We start from the raw sequence: 14,249 nt of genomic DNA, 5'->3' as shown, positions 1-14,249 counted from the left end.
AGGGACTCCAACATGCTAATTGCTACATGCGAGCTGCTGCGCGCGAACGGCTACACTCGTGGGTGCCTTTACACACGTGAGTTTAACCGGGTTAACCATTTTAACAGTTAAAGGAGGTGGTGCCCACGAGACAAACGTGCCGAATTAACTTGCGGACCTTCCAACGGAGCGCTCCGCGATGTAGCTGCCCCCCTCCTGGATGTAGACACTACGCCAAATGGGAGGCAAAGTGATGCAATAAGATGGCGCAGGCATTATTCACGTTGAGACTGTCTAGGGTAAAATTCCCATTAGAGTTCAAGGCAGGTGTAGAAGCTTCTTCTGTGTGGTGCCCACTTATGTATATGCAGGCGTCCGATCTGTCTAGTATCTCCTTGCTGAGTCCTTTCGTCTCATTCCCAAGGATAATAAATGCCTTTTCGTTTTTGCTCAGCCGCACGTTTGCTAATTCTTGGAGGCGGTCGTTCGTGGAGGAGTTGTCTAAGCGGCAGCCTTGCGCGGGGTCAGGGGGGGGTGTAGCGGTGATAAGCGGTGTGTGGCGGTATAGCGCTGTACTCATCAGTGTGTACTGCAAAACACCCAAATGGGTGTGAGCGCAATTCCTGGGAAGACCCCTCCAGGGGCATCCCCTATGCAGTCTTACAGGTGGAAAGTATTTTAAATCCGCAACTTTTTAAGTCGTCCATAAAGGAGAGCTGAAAGGGGGGGAACGGTGGTAAATTAACAAGCGGGGGAGTAACATAAAGCGGTGGGTTAAACAGTACCCCCTCCCCCCCCAAGGAGGTGCGGATTCTTGCTTTTCCCCGCTACACTGGAAAGGCAGCAACGTGTAAGTTGTCCTTCACTACCCCATTCGAACCATATCATTCACGTGAAAGAAGTCCAAAAACTCGGAGGTGCCAACGCTGGAATGGAGCACCGGAGTGTCAATCTTCATCTGGAGTAGCTTTTCTTGCAATTTTTTTTTTTTTTTTTTTTTTTTTAAAAATATAGAGTCCCCCCCGAAGAAGAAAATCGACCTGCAGATATTCCCAATGTTCATATTATCGTACACATCGTGGAGGCAGATGTAAATGCTTTTCTGCTTCCCCTTCTGCGGGTAGTCCTTCAGGAAGTGTTTGGCCCTCTTCATGGTTCGGTAGCTGGTCTGCATGATGATGTCGTTGTGTGGGAAGCCGCCCACCAGGTCGTCCATCTTCCTCTTGCTCGTGGTTCTTATGGGGATGCCCCGTTCCTTTAGGGTGTCAAAAATGTACCGGTACGCCTGCTTGCGCGTTTTTTTGTTCAGCCGGATGTGCTGGTTCACCTGGGGGGGAGGCGGTGGAGTGGGGAGCTCATCGTGAGTCGAGCAGTGTGATGTGCATATGCAGGTGCAGCCACATGGGTGAGGACCTCAGACAGGGCAGCCTCCTTGCCGCTAAATCCCACGCTTATGCAGCGCGTGCTGCCTACCAGGACGCTGTGAATGGTCCGCTCGTTCTTCACCAAAACGGACGACACTGAATTTATACCGTACACATAATCTAGGTCGTGCTCTGCCTGAGCATCCAAGAATTTGTTTCTTTTTATATTTACTGATGGGGTGTCTGCTTGGTCGTGACGGTGAGGGGGGGAGAGCGAGTGAGTCGTCTTCGGCCGTCCGTTGGCACGCCGTGGTGGCAAGTTGGGTCGAAATTCTGGAAGGACGCCGAACGGGGTAACTTCTTCGCCACTCAGGAGGAGAAGCACCACGCAGGCGGGGAGCTTTGTCCGCATGGCCACCCTGCTGGGGTGCGGTGCGCGCCGCGGGAGCGGGCTCATTTGTTAAGTTATGCAGTTCGGCAGCTTGCCATCTCGCCATCCCCAAATTTGCACATCTAAAAGTTGGTTTATTTTTCTCTCTATTATTTTTGTTTACACAGGTGAGGGGTGAAGAGGGGGATGCGCCGCTTACCGCGAAAAAAGGAAAAAAAAAAACGCCTGCGGGTGAGTATCTCCACGTATGTGCTTATGCACGCACTTCGGCATTTATCTACATATGGCCTCCCCGTGGCAGAGCTATCAGTGCGCCGCTCCACCACGGTGACGCTTTGCCATCTTACCGTGTTGGTAAAATCGATTCATCTTCATTTTTTTTTTACAAAAAAGTTGCGGGTGACGCAAAAATGAAGAAGCAAACGGGGGGACTTTAAAGGGGGGTTTCCCCTTTCAAACTCTAAATGGGGTTAAAAAAAAAAAAAAAAAAACAGGAGAAGAAAAAGAAGACCATAAAGATGATAATGATATGAAGGACAGCACTGGCACAAATTGCAAATGGCGCATTAGGGCAATGCTTAAGCGTAGTTGTTACTGGGGCGAAATCATTTGGTGTGCGAGGGCCCCCCACACACACACAGGAAGGCTCCGTAACATGTGAGTGGTAAGAATGGGAACTGGGTTATCGCCCAGGTGAGCAGGTAAGGCGGTAGGTGCGGCGGAATGTCCGCCACGTTGGCGTAGGCCTTAACACAGTCACTTCCGTGCAGCTTCACCGCCGCTCCACCGCCGCCTCACCGGCGAGCCTTCTTAAACTTGCCCCTGCGGTAGAGGTCCTGGTTCTCCTTCATCTCCGTGTCGGCCAGGCGCAGCGCCTCGACGGTTTGCTCGTGGTAGAGCAGCGCGTCGTTCTCGTCCAGCTCGCTGAACTTGTCGATTTTTTTATTGAGCATCTTTTCGATGGCGAGGAAGCTCTCCACATCATACTGCGTGACGAAGGTGATGGACTTGCCGGTGCGACCCGCTCGAGCAGTCCTCCCCACCCTGTGGATGTACTCTTTACAAGAGCACAAATCGAAGTTTATAACAATTCTAATATCTTTCAAGTCGAGTCCTCTAGCCCCTACTTGCGTCGAAATTAAAATGTTATAACGTTTGCTTTTGAAAGAATTTAAACTGCTCAGTCTCTGGTTTTGTGTTAACTTCCCATGCAGGCATATAGATTTCAGCCCTAAATTTCTGCAAAAAAAATTGATCTTCTGAGCCGTCGCACAGGTGTTCGCAAAGATGATGATGCTCCTCGAGGAGAAGTGAAAGCACAAGCTACACAGGTAGGTGTATTTATATTTAAGCGGAATGAATATGTAATTTTCGATGAGGGTACTGGCGGTGCTGTATTTGCTGGACACCTCTACTGTGATGGGGTTCTTCAGAGACGCCTTCTTCAATTTGGCTACACTCTTCGTCATGGTGGCGGAAAACAAAAAGGTGATTCTTTTCTCCGGGAGGATCAGTAGCAGCTTATTGATGGAGGCCTCAAAGTCGAGGGATAATAACTTGTCCGCTTCATCAAACACGAGGTACTTTAAATTTTTTAGGTTAAACCCTTTGGTGTTGTTCAGGTGATCTAGGATCCTCCCTGGGGTGCTCACAATGATGTTCGGTTTTTTCGCCAAGTTTAAAGACTGAGTCACTATGTCGACGCCTCCAAATATGGTGCATATGTTGATAAGTAGGTTTGATCCTAAGGCTTGAAAGTGCTGGGCTATTTGTATGCAGAGTTCCCTGGTGGGGGAGATGACCAGGGCGAAGAAGCTTTGCCTCTTCTCTCGGAGCTCCTGCAGGATGGGTATTATGAAGCAGGCCGTTTTCCCGCTGCCCGTTTCGCTCAGGCCGATGATGTCTCTCTTCTGGAAGGCAAAGGGCAGCATCTTGCGCTGGATGGCGGTCGGCTTCTTCCAGCCCAGCTCCTCTATGCTCTGCAGGATTTCCTCGCAGATGTTCAGCTCGCGGAAGGAGGCCCCCTCGTTAGCGGTGTTGGCGGGGTTGGCGGTGTTGGCGGTGTTGGCGGTGTTGGCGGGGTTGGCGGCGGTAGCGGCGTCTTGTTCGTTCGCGGAGTCTGTTTCGCCCGCTTCCTCCGCTTCCTCACCTCGGTCGGAATTTTCTCCGTTCAGTTCTTCCTCCCACGGTTCGCCCTCCCCGCTTGACCCATCGCGCGGCCTCTTCTTCCCCCGCGCGCCCTTCCCTTTCAGCTTCCCCTTCACCTCCCCCTTGGCCTTCTCCTTCACCCGGTGCTCGTACTCGCTATGCATCTTCTGTATGGCCCCCTCCTCAAAAATTTTGTAATTTTTGTTCAGCTTTTTGTCGAAGTTATCCAGCACGTCGCTCGTGCTGCAGCCTTTGTGAAGCTTCATTTCTGCTCAGTTAAAATTGGGGGGGGCGCGCAGGCACATGGTATGAGCGAGGGCGTTCCTTTGTCCCTAACAATTTGAAGTAGCCCTTTGTAGTTAACCCTTTGAAGTAACTCTTTGAAATAACCCCTTGGAGTTGAGTTAACCCTTCGTAGTTTTCTTTTCTTTTCTTTTTCTTTTTTTTTTTTTTTTTTTTTTCCTTCCGGCAGATCAGCTGGGCGTACAGATTGCCAGAACGGCATGCAGAGTTGGGGTCACCTTTTTGCAAACAAAAGGGGAGGAAGTTGGAGGAGGGCGGAAGAGTTGTACAATTATACGTTGGGACATGCCGAAAAAGTGTCAGAGAAACGATAGGGGAACACTGCTGTACTGCTCCCTATCATTAATGCTATTGGGAACATATAACCCTTTGCTGCAAGCATGTGGGAAAGTATCCCATGGAAACGAAGGAAAAGGGAGACCTTCAAATGGGATGCGCAGATGATGGAATAGTCAAGGGGCATAAAGGAAAGAAAAAATTGGAAAAGCAATTCGCCCTTTTCGAGCTAAAACGCGTTGTCATCACTACCTCCTTTGAATGTCGCATTTTTCGCGGTGGGTAAACTGTTGCGGTGTCAAGCGGGGGAAAAAATACGCGACCCTGCCGGATGCGGTGCCGACGAAATATTGACATTTTATCAGGCAGAGAGAGAGAGCGGCAATGCCATCGAAAAGGGGACAATAAAAAATAAATAAAATGAAATAAAACAAAGCGCCCTTATTTTGTTTTAATTCATCCTCCTTTACATTTCCGCTACTTCCTCCCACCAGTGTTTATCCCCTTTTTTTTATGCAATTTTTTTCCCCCCTTGGCCATATACTGCGTAGCAGCACAGGGAGAGAAAAAAAATAAAAGGAAGATCCACGCAAACCCGATTTAGAAACAGAAGTAACAACAAGGAGGAGCCCACCTTTGAGGCGATTTTCGCAGGAGGAAGAAACTGTTTTACAAAAAATGAAGAGAAAATAACCCCCAAGGTCGCTTCAACATCGAGAGACGTGTACCTATATACCCGTCGAAAATAATGCCGACTGAAAGTTGAAACACCGTACTGTGAACGAATCTGTACGTAAAGATAATTGCCCCCTTTTTGGTAAGGCAAATTGAGAGAGCAGCGAAGGATATAAATAGCCCTTCACATGCTGTGATTCTTTGCGTTGAATATGTTTTTCGCTTCCCTTATCGCGCGAACGAATGTGTGATTGTAAAGGTTGAGGGGAGTCCAACGGGTTAACTGGCCGCGTCTGGAGTGGAATACATTTGAGCGTTTCGCGGAAGAGATCAACACGCGCTCGTGTTGCTCGACAAATGAACGAAAGTTTGTTAATGGGAAAAATTGGTGAGTATATTTTTTTTTTTTTTTTTTCTTGGTCCCCTTTTGCAGATCGCCCAAACGGACGTATACCCAGTGTACAAAAAAAAAAGGAACACACCTTCTCGCATCACCAAGTGAACAGGCACACTGATAGAAGGCTTTCTCCACATTTTGGGAAGAATTAAACTGCCCAGCGGCACATTTCGGCGAAACTTTTTTTATTGAAAAATGAAGACCGAAACGACGGTGGAGGAAAACCGGGACAATCCCGAGGATGGCCCTTTGGGACTCCTGTCCGAGTGTGTCAAGGACAACGCGCAGGTTTTAATTAACTGCCGGAATAATAGGAAGCTTCTGGCGCGGGTGAGCAAAGGAGAACGCGAAGGAAATGCGTCTCCACCTGAGCGCACCATTCGCCCATTTTGTGTGTGCAAGTAGTGAAGTCTACCCAATTCGCCTGACCTGTTCATACGATTTGGTTGATTTGTTGGTCGATTGGAGGAGCGCACATTTGCGTGTGCCCCCATACATGTGAGCAAAGCACCTTTGATTGGCTCATCTGCACGAAAACCATTTTACGAATTTGTTTCCCTCAGGTTAAAGCGTTTGATAGGCACTGCAATTTGTTGCTGACCGAGGTTCGAGAAATATGGGTGGAGGTGGTGAAGGACAAAAAGAAGAAAAAAAAAATTAACAAGGACAGATACATCAGCATACTCTTCTTAAGGGGAGACTCCGTTATTTTAATTTTGAGAAATCCAAAGTGAGGCTTAAGAAGGGAGAGCAAGTTAGCAACCGTGAGTGATGTAAAGGTGTACTAGCCAAAAAAAAAAAAAAAAAAAAAAAAACAGCCAAAATGATTTTTTTTTTTTTTTTTATTTAGCCAATTTGGGTTTTTTTTTTTTTTTCTTCCCCACTCGTATGCAACTGTGAAACCCCTGTTTGGTACACCCCCTCCCCTTTGAATTAAAAGAAAAAAAAAACGTTTTTCCTTTTTTCTGCCTAAACTGGGAATCCAATGAATTGGTTTTTATGTGTACATGTGTCATGTTCATTAAGTGAGCAAATGTTGCATAGGAAGGTATGCTACACAAATGCATACGATTTTGCGTGCGGCACGTTGCTTTTTTTTGCCTTCTTCACATCGCTCCGTTGCGCTTCCCTTTGTGTGACTTTTTTTCTGGTGAATACCGCAATTCGGGGGAGCATCTTCTCCCTTTCATTTTCGCGCTTTTCCCGTGCGTGCCTTTGTATGCGCTGATTTATTTTTATGCCAGTCCCCCCTTGGCAAAATTCTACATTTTGCGATTCTTGGGACGCGCGCCTTATCGCCGGTTTTAATTCTGCACATGTAGGCATATGGGCGGATGTGCATATGGTGTATGCCTATGCGTACCTGCCTACATGTACGTGCCTACGTGTATACTCCTTCAACTTGCGCGAACACACCCTTTTAATGGAAAAAAGTGTAGCCACACGAACTATGCGCGCGGCCCCCCCTTTTATCAATTTTTAAGATAACAGTTTGAAGGAAGAGGAAATAAAAAAATGGAACAGTTCTATTCCCAATTTTGCAATTTTTTTTCTTCCTGTTCGTACCCACGAAGGGAATTAGGAGCGTGAAGGAGGGGCTTAACTGCCGATGCCGTAAAAGGGAGTACTCCAATTTATAGTATAACGTAGCAGAGCTAAGATCACCCGATAGCTACTTTTTTTTTCTTTTCCTGCATGCGAATTAGGCGCATTTAAGCATACATGCAGCAGGCCGAGGGATGTCAGTGCCTTTTTTTTTTTTTTTCTTCACTTGCTACGGCCTAAGTCGAATGAGCTATTTAGTAACTCCCGCGCGTGCATGAGAATAGCGTATCGAGGTGAACGGGAGAGGCGTGTAGGGGCGCCCGTGAATGATCTCTCCATGAATCATTCGAGTAAAGGTCATTGTGTGGCACCTTTTGTGTAGCAGCCCTTGTGGAGCATTCCTTGTGGAGAAGCCTTTGTAGTGGCCCCTCCGAGCGCCCACTGGCTCTCACGCGGCGAACGAGACGGGAAAGGAAGCAATACAAAAGGGGCGCTAAAAATTTAGGGGAAAATAGATAGCAAAAAATATAGCAAGAAACAGTGCAATCTGTGCCGTCCAATATCGACTGGTTAGGAATTTCAACAGGGAGAAGTGGCGCTACCCGTTGGAAAGGCCCGGAAGGGAACACATGCCTGGGTGAACGACCACACCTCCCTGAAAGATGAGATAGCGCAGAACTGTTTTCCTTCTCCAGGAAGCACTTCTCACTCAGTAGCTAACATACACGAAGAGGCAGAAGAGACTGAGGAGAGGGCGGGGGAGAAAAAAACTTAGCCATAGCAGGTTTTTAGCGAGCTTAAGATAGTACGTGGAGAGAGGAAAACCCAATTAAGGGGGAGGAGTCAACAAGGAGCACGTAAGTGCATGGGCGAGTAAAAATCCCAGCTAAATGGGTAACTCGAATAGGAGGGAGACGAATAAGAAGGAAGATGAAGAGGAGGAGGATGATTTAGGGAAGGTGAGTGAGGAGGAAGGGGGGGGTGATGATAGAAGAGGCGATCCGAAGGGTCGTAGCGAGGGAGTCGAAGTGAAGGGTAGGGGACTCCTGGACGAGAGCCTAGTCAACATCTTCTTCTATGAGAACTACTTTAAGAATTTCTTCAATTTGAACGAAATTAACAAATTCGGTTTTACGGCGAATACCGCCAAGGGGGTAGGTGAGGTGGAGGTGGAGGCAGATGGGGAGGACAAAGCCACAAATGAAGAAACGGTAAAGATTAGGAATAACAGGAAGATCGAAGAGATGACCCTCCACAATAATAGGTACATTGTAAGCTTTCCTGGACGATGAGATAAAATCTAAAATTGAGATCGCCAACTTTATTTCTTTTTATTTTTTTTTTCAAAATGTGAGGAAGAAGGGGGTGGGCGACTCGGTGAGGAGGAAGGACCTCTCCGATGTTAACTACATATATAGGAAGGTTAGGAAGTCGAAGAGGTACATTGCGTCCGACCAGGTGGAGACGTGCCTGAGGAATTATTTGTACCACATCGATAGGAGGAAGTTCCCCATTTGGAAGGAACCCCTGGGGGGAGGAGCGGCATCAGCGGAGGAGGCAAGACGCACAAGCGACATGGGAGACGCGAGAGACGCGGACACCTTGGAGGAGGTCGAGCCGCAGAGACGCCTGAAGGGACACCTGAGCGAAGTGAAAACAGGGCGAAGGAGCAAAACGAAAGGGGAGGGATGCCCGCGCAAAAGGAAAAAGAACGTACCCCACAGGGTGAAGATAGAAGAGGACAAAGTTACGCTCAGGCGGAAGAGCACGTTGGGTAGGAAGTACGACGAAGGATTTTGCTTGTACAGCTCGGGCAGAAGTTATCGTCGTGCGAGGAGGAAGGGGGTGGACAGGGGGGACACCGCGGAGAAACACGCGGAAAAACACGCGGAAAAACCTCACGATGAAGCTTACCCGCGCGGGAGTGTCGACACAGCCCAGTTAAGCCAAAACGGAGACGTGGCGGGGACGGGCCTGGACTCCCCGCTGAAGAGCGAAACGGGGAAGAGAAAAAGCGACAACTCTTCCTACGCGGTGTATATTAAGAAGACCCTTTCGAAGGTATTTAACAAGTACGAAATAAATCGGTACGGGCTGGTGAGGAAGAAGAAGGGCAGCATGTTGTTGGGCCATCTGCTTAAGGAGAAGAAGGAGCAAATGAACATGGGGATTTCCTTCTCCCCAGCGGGGTTGTTAATACCATACCATTTAGGAGTGAGCAGTTTGTTAATAGAAAAGAATATAATAAACATGCACACGAGTATAGCGGGTTCATCGGCAGGAAGCATCTGCGCCTGTTGCTTGGGTATCGGCTTGAGGGTCGACAAGTGCTTTTTTCTAATTGAAAATATTATTAGCAATGTGTATAAGAATGGGTGCTACCAGAAGTTGCAAAATGTGCTGGACGTGGAGCTGAACAAGTATCTCTATTCTGGGAGCTACAACTTCTTAAACAAACGAAATGGAAGCGTCTTTGTAGGCATCACGCAGATACTCCCCTACTATAAGAGGCTAAACATTACGAAGTTTTACGATGACAATGACTTAATCAACGCAGTGATCGCTTCGTGTAACATTCCTATGTACCTCTCCAACAACATTTTTGTGAATTTTAGAAATAAAAAATGTATTGATGGATTCTTCAGCACGAAGAAGAAGGAGTTTGGGTGTCCCAATACGAAGACCGAGCGCATGGTGAAGGTATCTCCCTTCGACTCTGACTATGTAGGCATTGAAAACAAGAACAACAGCGTTATAAGCCCCCATATGGTTAAGTACCGGCACTTGATTTTTCTCTTTTTGTGTGTAAAGAATTTGTTTCACCGGGTTGTGGACAACGTGTGGGTGGAGAAGGACTACTCGTTTCTGGTTCGCCGGTTGAAGCGGGTCATGGATTTGAGGGTCTTCTCCTGGGAGGAGTTCCTGCGGGATTACTTTTGCGCCCCGGGGGGGGGTGCGGCGATTGGCGGGGGTGGAGGTATAGGCGGTCTAGTAGATCTAAGCGATCCAGGCAGTCCCAACCCCCCCTGCGAGGCGGCCCCCTCCGAACTGCTGCGCCTCCTGGAAGAGAAGCTCGACCAGTTCCGCTGCACACGTGGGAGTGCCGCCGCGAGGGAGCTCTTCCTGCGGGTGAACCGGGAGGCCCTCGCGCAGTTCGATCGGCACAACTGCAAGGGGTACAGTTTTTACAGCTTCTCCGTGACGCTGATAAATGTGATGAGCGCCTACTTCGAGGAGAACTTCTGCGTAAGTAGGCGGTTGAGGGTGTTGGTGCGGCAAGGCGGGGGGGACGCAGTAGAGGGGGAGGGGGAAAAGGGAGCGGTAACGGGAGCGGTAACGGGAGAGAAAAACGGAGCGGTAAAGGGAGAGAAAAACGGAGCGGTAAAGGGAGAGGACCCCCGACTGGAAAAGCTTTTCCACCTCCTGGAAAAAAAGCAACTGCTCAGGATGGAGGAGTACATACGATTTCACCCCCTGCTGGAGAGCGAAGTCATTTTGTTTTTCTTCAAGGAGCACTTCGCCAATGAGAGCATCGCGCGGCTGGAAAAGAGGTTCCTAAAGAGGAGCATCCACCAGCTGCTGGACGCGTTGAAGGATATCTGTTTTGTGGATTGCCTGGAGAGGTGCGTGCGGAGGTTACTTCGCGTGGGTTGCGGCGATGAGAAGAGTGGGGGTGATGAGAAGAGTAGGGGTGATGGGAAGAGTAGGGGTGATGGGAAGAGTAGGGGTGATGGGAAGAGTAGGGGTGATGGGAAGAGTAGGGGTGATGGGAAGAGTAGGGGTGATGGGAAGAGTAGGGGTGATGGGAAGAGTAGGGGTGATGGGAAGAGTAGGGGTGATGGGAAGAGTAGGGGTGATGGGAAGAGTAGGGGTGAAGGGAGGTTTGTTTTGTCTGGTTCGACGGGGGAGACCCCTGGAGAGGACTTCCCCCCCCGCGTAAAAGTGATCACCCATTATTTGAAGCACAGCCAGATTTACAAAAACTTCCTTTACATACTCAACGAAATAAAAGCGGCGAACGGGAGAGTCGTTAAGGTGAGCGAGCACAACTACTACAGCTTTATGTGTTTGAACGGGGAGGACATGGGCGATTGTTACCTCTTTTTGTACCTCTACGTGTACGCCAATTTGAGTCACCGGGAGTTGTTCGCCCGGACGGGGGGGCGGGGCGCCATCAGCGGTGCAAGCGGTTTAAGCGGTGTTAGAGGCGTCAGCGGTGTGAACTGTGTAAGTGGAGTAAGCTGTGTAAGCGGTGTAAGTGGCCTAAGCGGAGGTGATAGCTGCGTCTGTGGAAACTGCATCTGCGGGGCGGTCGCCGCCAAGCTGCCAGGAAGAACACCCCCCCTCAGTGAAGGCAACAACTGTGGTGAAGCAGCTCCGTGGGGGTACATACCCAGGGGGGATGACATGTTGGCAAAGCATATCGCACAGAAGAGAGAAGACCCGGTGGCGAACGCGAGTCAGGAGCCGCGAACGGTGAGCTTAACGCAAAGATTTTCGGAGCTGTGGACGGTTAGGAGGCGCAGTGGAGAGGAGGGTGAAGAGGGGGAGGAGGAGAAGAAGAATCACACGGTGAATCGTACGGCGAATCGTGCGGCGAATCGTGCGGCGAATCGTGCGGCGAATCGTGCGGCGAATCGTGCGGCGAATCGTGCGGCGAATAGTGCGGCGAATCGTACGGCGAATCGTACGGTGAGGCACTCCGACCAGGTTAGTCCTGCGAGCCATGTTAACCTGTTCATGAGAAAGGGGGACGATCTGGCAGTGGGTAGCACTCGCGCGCACTACGTCAGGAGTCACAGCGAAACGGGCAGCAAGTTGGGGGAGCATCCAGCGGGTGAGAGTGCAGCGGGGGAGCGTCTAAGAGAGGAACCGTGCCAAATGCACGAGGTGCGCAACTCTCTGGGGGGACAACCAACAGACGATGTGCATAAACACAGAGTGATGGGTTACTCCTTTTTTAAGAAGGTGGAGAGTGAGGAACGATCTGTGGGGGAAGAACCCCAACTGAGTTGTGGCCATAACTGCCAATTTGAGAAAGACCCTCCTCAGGGGCTGGACAATTTGCTCATTTTTAACCTTGACTGTGGGGTCATTAACAAAGTGGACGAGTTTGTGAAGGCAAATTGGAGCAAAATAGCCGCCCTGAATGAGCAGCGGAGGAGTGAAATCAACTCGCACCTACACGAAATGGATCAGCTCTACAGAGAGATGCTCTTTTTGCAGCGATTCGTGTTTTCTATTAATTTTTCCGAGCAGACCAAGTATAAGTTTTTGCGGAAGGGGAGGAGAGGCGCGGGGGCAGCTGGGTTAGCGAGTCCACCCGGATTAGCCGCCGGAGCGGAGGAAACCAAGTGGGAAAGCCCCACGAAGGAGGAGGCAACAGGGGAGGGGGCGCCACCCAAAGAGAGAGTGAAGACCCCAGGTGGGCATAGAGCAGGAGGGGAGGGGCAGCATAAAACGATCTGCACGAGCATCGAAGAAATGTTCGTCTACGGCTCGATGGAGGGGAAGATCTCCGGCGTTGGGAATGTTTCCACACAGAGGGGTCATAACAAGGTGATGGAAGGCACGGTAAAAAGGGTGTCTCCAAAAGGTGAAGAGGATTGGACCCAGAGGAGAAGGGGATCTGATATCCTTCCCGAGAGAGTCTCCTCTACGAAGCAGATGCGAACAGAAACGACGATGCATGATGGCTCCCCAGATAACTTCGTGGATGATGTGGAGACAAAAGTAGACAAAAAATTATATGACAATGATCGGACGTATTTTGTGAAGAATGTTTTTTCGATGAGGAAGTTACTGAAGATGGCATTGGAAGGAGCGCACGATAAGGTGATTAGAAAAATTTATGATTTGGGTCGGAGTGACACCTACCTGTGGCTATACAACGAATACTTGAACGTTTGCATTTTTTGCTTTAAGAAGGTGCACCATTCATATGTTAAGTTACTTTCTGTGTTTGAGTCTCTGCTTGGGATTACCAGTGTGGGCAAGCGGAGGAGGAGGAAGCAGGACGTGGCGGCTATGCTCGGCTCCGTGGAGAAGTTTGTCCTTTACGTGAACGGCAGGGCGTTTAACGTGTTCGAGCTGTGCAGTTTGGTGTACCAGCGTTTTGGGGGTAGCGGCGGGGGAGTGGCAGCAGGGGGGGCCACGCAGACGACAGTCGTAGCAGCGATAGATGCGGTGGATGCAATGGAGGAACCCGCGCGCGACGCCGTTCGGAGGAGGTCCTCCCGCTGCGCTGTTCACAGGGAGAGGTGGGGAGGGGAGAAACTGGAAGCGAAGGAAGAGGCGAAACGGGAAGGGAATGAAGAAGCGACGGAAGTAGCGAAGGAAGGCAACACTTCCGATGCGTCATTAGCTAAGCGCGAGAGGCAGCGCATCCCTGAAGGGGCGCCCCTACAGTCTCTTCCCCCCAACTGTCCTTTGGAAGATGCAGCGACATGCAACGGCCTTCACCTTTCCAGGAAGGGCAAACGGGGGAGTGGCCGCCTCAAGAGAAGAGGCAAAGGAAAAGGGAAGGGAAATGAGAAAATGAGAAGCGTCAGCGGAGGAGAGAAGGAGAACCTCCCACAGCAGAGTAGCAGCAGTCGAAAGGTAGTCAGGGGCTACCACCCAGGTAGGGTCCCCAAAACGAAGCAAAAGAGAGGCACCCAAACAGGTCCAAAGGGGGGGAAGCCAAGAAGAAGCATAAGCCTGCCGGTGGATCTCCACAAAACCGTTTTGAAGATGCACCATTTGAAGGGGAAAATAAAATTAAATAAAAACATCATTGAGGGGATTAATAGGGAGATATTGACTGGCACTCCGTATGAGCACATCTACACGCACTCGAACTTTTGGATCTACTCCTCGTCCGATGAGAGTGATGGAAGGAATCTTTGCGGCAACGGGTTCTACCTGAACAGTGTAGATGCAACGGGTTCTTGGTTTGATTCTGTGTTTGACGACCTGTCGGATGAGGCGGATGGCTTCTCCAAGATTTCCAATTTCTTCAGGACCTTCAGGAACATGGACGGGAACTTGGGCCTCTCTGGCTACTTCGGCTTCTGAGCGGGAGTGGGAGCGTAGGCGTGAGCGTAAGCATAAGCTTGAGAGTGAGCGTAAGCGGAGGTTAGAAGCTGTTACGCAGGTTAGAAGCTGTTACGCACGTTAGAAGCTGTTACGC

At 49.8% G+C, this 14,249-nt stretch overlaps 4 protein-coding genes across 4 annotated transcripts, besides 4 other annotated features; 2 read left to right on the top strand and 2 right to left on the bottom strand.

Moving 5' to 3' along the window:
- Nucleotides 1-208: 208 nt before the first annotated feature.
- On the bottom strand, nt 209-2,109 carry PVX_002625 (rRNA methylase, putative; the record flags this gene model as incomplete). Its single annotated transcript, XM_001612814.1, has 5 exons — nt 209-492; nt 644-695; nt 860-1,306; nt 1,453-1,586; nt 2,082-2,109. The coding sequence occupies 5 exons, from the start codon at nt 2,107-2,109 to the stop codon at nt 209-211; spliced, it is 945 nt and encodes a 314-aa protein (XP_001612864.1).
- Nucleotides 949-973: a microsatellite.
- A 419-nt stretch (nt 2,110-2,528) lies between the features above and the next one.
- On the bottom strand, nt 2,529-4,148 carry PVX_002620 (DEAD/DEAH box helicase, putative; the record flags this gene model as incomplete). The annotated part of the gene is made up of 1 exon (XM_001612813.1): nt 2,529-4,148. One exon carries the CDS (start codon nt 4,146-4,148, stop codon nt 2,529-2,531), a length of 1,620 nt encoding a protein of 539 aa, XP_001612863.1.
- Nucleotides 3,756-3,824: a microsatellite.
- Nucleotides 4,149-4,290: 142 nt separating the features above from the next.
- Nucleotides 4,291-4,333: a microsatellite.
- Nucleotides 4,334-4,840: 507 nt separating this feature from the next.
- On the top strand, nt 4,841-6,322 carry PVX_002615 (small nuclear ribonucleoprotein Sm D2, putative). The gene is made up of 3 exons (XM_001612812.1): nt 4,841-5,278; nt 5,570-5,863; nt 6,097-6,322. Exons 2-3 carry the CDS (start codon nt 5,729-5,731, stop codon nt 6,265-6,267), a joined length of 306 nt encoding a protein of 101 aa, XP_001612862.1. The 5' UTR covers nt 4,841-5,278; nt 5,570-5,728; the 3' UTR covers nt 6,268-6,322.
- Nucleotides 6,314-6,338: a microsatellite.
- Nucleotides 6,339-7,968: 1,630 nt separating this feature from the next.
- On the top strand, nt 7,969-14,134 carry PVX_002610 (hypothetical protein, conserved; the record flags this gene model as incomplete). The annotated part of the gene is made up of 2 exons (XM_001612811.1): nt 7,969-8,349; nt 8,468-14,134. 2 exons carry the CDS (start codon nt 7,969-7,971, stop codon nt 14,132-14,134), a joined length of 6,048 nt encoding a protein of 2,015 aa, XP_001612861.1.
- Between the last annotated feature and the right edge of the window lie 115 nt (nt 14,135-14,249).

This window comes from Plasmodium vivax, chromosome 4 (genome assembly GCF_000002415.2).
Source record: "Plasmodium vivax chromosome 4, whole genome shotgun sequence".
Classification (NCBI taxonomy): domain Eukaryota; phylum Apicomplexa; class Aconoidasida; order Haemosporida; family Plasmodiidae; genus Plasmodium; species Plasmodium vivax.
Note: the sequence above shows the minus strand (reverse complement) of the source record. Positions and strands in the feature narration are given on the sequence as shown.

Excerpts from the sequence above, each read along its gene's own strand:
- PVX_002615 (XM_001612812.1), top strand. The coding sequence starts at position 5,729 with ATGAAGACCGAAACGACGGTGGAGGAAAACCGGGACAATCCCGAGGAT. Across the intron at positions 5,864-6,096 it reads ATAGGAAGCTTCTGGCGCGG|GTTAAAGCGTTTGATAGGCA; the intron begins GTGAGCAAAGGA and ends TGTTTCCCTCAG.